Genomic DNA, 2,453 nt, shown 5'->3' with positions numbered 1-2,453 from the left:
TGCTTTGTGTTGTTTTCTGTCATCTTACATACATATATATAAATCCTTTCAAGTAAACAATAAAATATGAGGGAAACAAATAAGAAGACCTTAATTTCTTGAAAGTTAAATAAGCATGCCGATCGAACATGAAGATCACAGCAATGATTCTAGGGGGATCGAGGACATGCAGTAGTTGATACTTTTTTTTTAATAAACATATATATCAAGAAGTTATAATCTCGTTTCAAAACTCATGCTTTAAGAATTCCGTCTAGGTATCATCTAAAAAAATTAACACATTTATTTGTTACTTATATAAAAAACCATAGAAGACCTAATGAAAAGGTTATCATGTGTATAAAATGTTATATAACTGTCATATAATTAGGGTGACATGGTAATGAAAATTAACTATTAATTCTTATTTTTTACAAGTTCTTATTAATTCAAAAATTGATTTTCAGTGCCACGGCATCTTAATTATATTACAATCCTAAAAAAGTCTACTGAATATTTTTTAAAATGGTAAAAGCCTAGATAAATAGAATGATTATAAGTCTAATATTTTTGAAATAAGGTTTACTTTTTAATACGATAAATGGGTTTTTTTTACATATCTTGTACTTTTCTGTACATTTTTTATTCAAATCAACCATTAGTCCTACAGATCCAATTGCTGATGATGTACAAGCGATTTACCTATATATATATAAGAGATCTCTTTTAATAAAAAAAAAATAAAAAAAGTAACGCAGGACCAATTAAATATTTAATATCTTTTCTATAATTTTGTTATTAACATCAAGGATCACGTGGGCGTGGAATATGCCAATAAAAGAAAGGAAATAATAATAATAATAATAATAATTCCTGTTGATGAGGCCCGAGGATATCTTGCATATCCATATATAACACAGCCTGTTTTCTCGTGCATCTGTTTTAATTAATGCTCAGTTGAGTCACCTTTATGGGCAGTTTGAAATATATATATACCTTTGTGGACCACTCTATCTATATTTTTTTATTTTTTTATTTTTTTCCCTCAGCATGTGTGTGACTCATATTATTCTTGGATATATACCGCCTATATATATATATATATGTCTTATGAATCTGTGTTCCATATAACAAAGAACACAAACAAACGTGAGGGAGAAAAATAGAGAGAGAAAGACAGAGATGGGGAGTCACTGCGATGACAGCATAGTCTCTTCCGTGAAGATCCCGACGATCAAGTTCACCAAGCTTTTCATCAATGGAGAATTTGTTGATTCCATTTCAGGTTTTCAACTCATCTCTACATCCTTTTAGTTCCTTCATATATATAGACTTTCAGTTTATGATTTAAGATATGTAGACTACGTAACTTCAAATATTGTAATTGTTCCACCCCCAAAGAGCTTTGGTTAAAAGAATTTCCGGGGAAAAAGAAAAGGAAAAGGATGATGATGATGATGACCTCTTTCTCGTGAAACTCATTAATGATGTAGTTGAAACATTTTTAACGTTCTCCAAACTAGTTGCAGTTTTTTTCTCTCCGAATTAAAGGGTATCGGGGACTCATACATCGATCTTCATCTACCAATATTATTGCTCACCTTAACTCCGCGAAGAACCCTACCTATTATTGGCTGTTATTTATATATATTTGCATCTTATTAATATTATTATTTTTAATTCCAAAAAGTCTCTAAACAAATAACCTTTTGTATTCATAGAAAACTACTGCTTTTTAATTAACAAATTTATGACATAATTAATTAAGGTAGGCGTAGAGATAGAGCGATCACATGCGTGACAAATTAGGAAGGAATGAGATTAAGTCAACTTTACCTCTCACAATATATTTTGATTTAATAAAGTTTTCTCCTACTAATTTGAAATATGTTCTGTTTGTCTGTCAATGTTGTCGGAATTGAGATTGTCTAGAATTTTTATTAAATTTGAGATTCTCAAATTCATAAATATCAGTCGTCCATTTTATCTTAAAGTCTAAAATAAGTCATGTTTCAAAATCTAATGAGAAAACTACTAAGTGGCAACTGAAATTTAATAAGGTAGCTCTGAAACATTACTTATTTTAAATGCTTAGATGAAATAGACGGCTAAAATTTAAAAAGAATTCTAAGAGATCAAATCCATGTTGTCTTACGTGGTGATTTCTTATCATTCTATTAGTTTAATGAAAGCCGGCATTTTTTAAGGCCGGCAGCTGAGTTACCGATGCATCAAAGTTATTTTTAGACTAATTTATCAAATTTTGGGGTACCGTAAATTTTCTAAACATTTAATTTAATAAATAAATAGGGAAAACTTTCGAGACAATAGATCCAAGAACAGGAGATGTGATAGCGAGAATTGCCGAAGGAGACGAAGAAGATATTGACTTAGCTGTCAAGGCGGCTCGTGATGCATTTGACCATGGTCCATGGCCTCGCTTGCCGGGCTCTGTATGTAGACTCGATCTCTCT

General features: G+C 30.7%; 1 protein-coding gene across 1 annotated transcript in view; it reads left to right on the top strand.

Annotated features, from left to right (window-relative positions):
• Positions 1-1,126: 1,126 nt before the first annotated feature.
• LOC132166555 (aldehyde dehydrogenase family 2 member C4-like) overlaps positions 1,127-2,453 on the top strand; it is an 8,021-nt gene continuing 6,694 nt past the window's right edge. Inside the window, exons 1-2 of the mRNA XM_059577393.1 lie at positions 1,127-1,264; positions 2,290-2,432. Coding sequence (XP_059433376.1) covers positions 1,162-1,264; positions 2,290-2,432 — 246 coding nt within the window. The 5' untranslated portion in view covers positions 1,127-1,161. The remainder of the gene's footprint in view (positions 1,265-2,289; positions 2,433-2,453) is intronic.

This window comes from Corylus avellana, chromosome ca11 (genome assembly GCF_901000735.1).
Source record: "Corylus avellana chromosome ca11, CavTom2PMs-1.0".
Lineage (NCBI taxonomy): Eukaryota > Viridiplantae > Streptophyta > Magnoliopsida > Fagales > Betulaceae > Corylus > Corylus avellana.
Note: the sequence above shows the minus strand (reverse complement) of the source record. Positions and strands in the feature narration are given on the sequence as shown.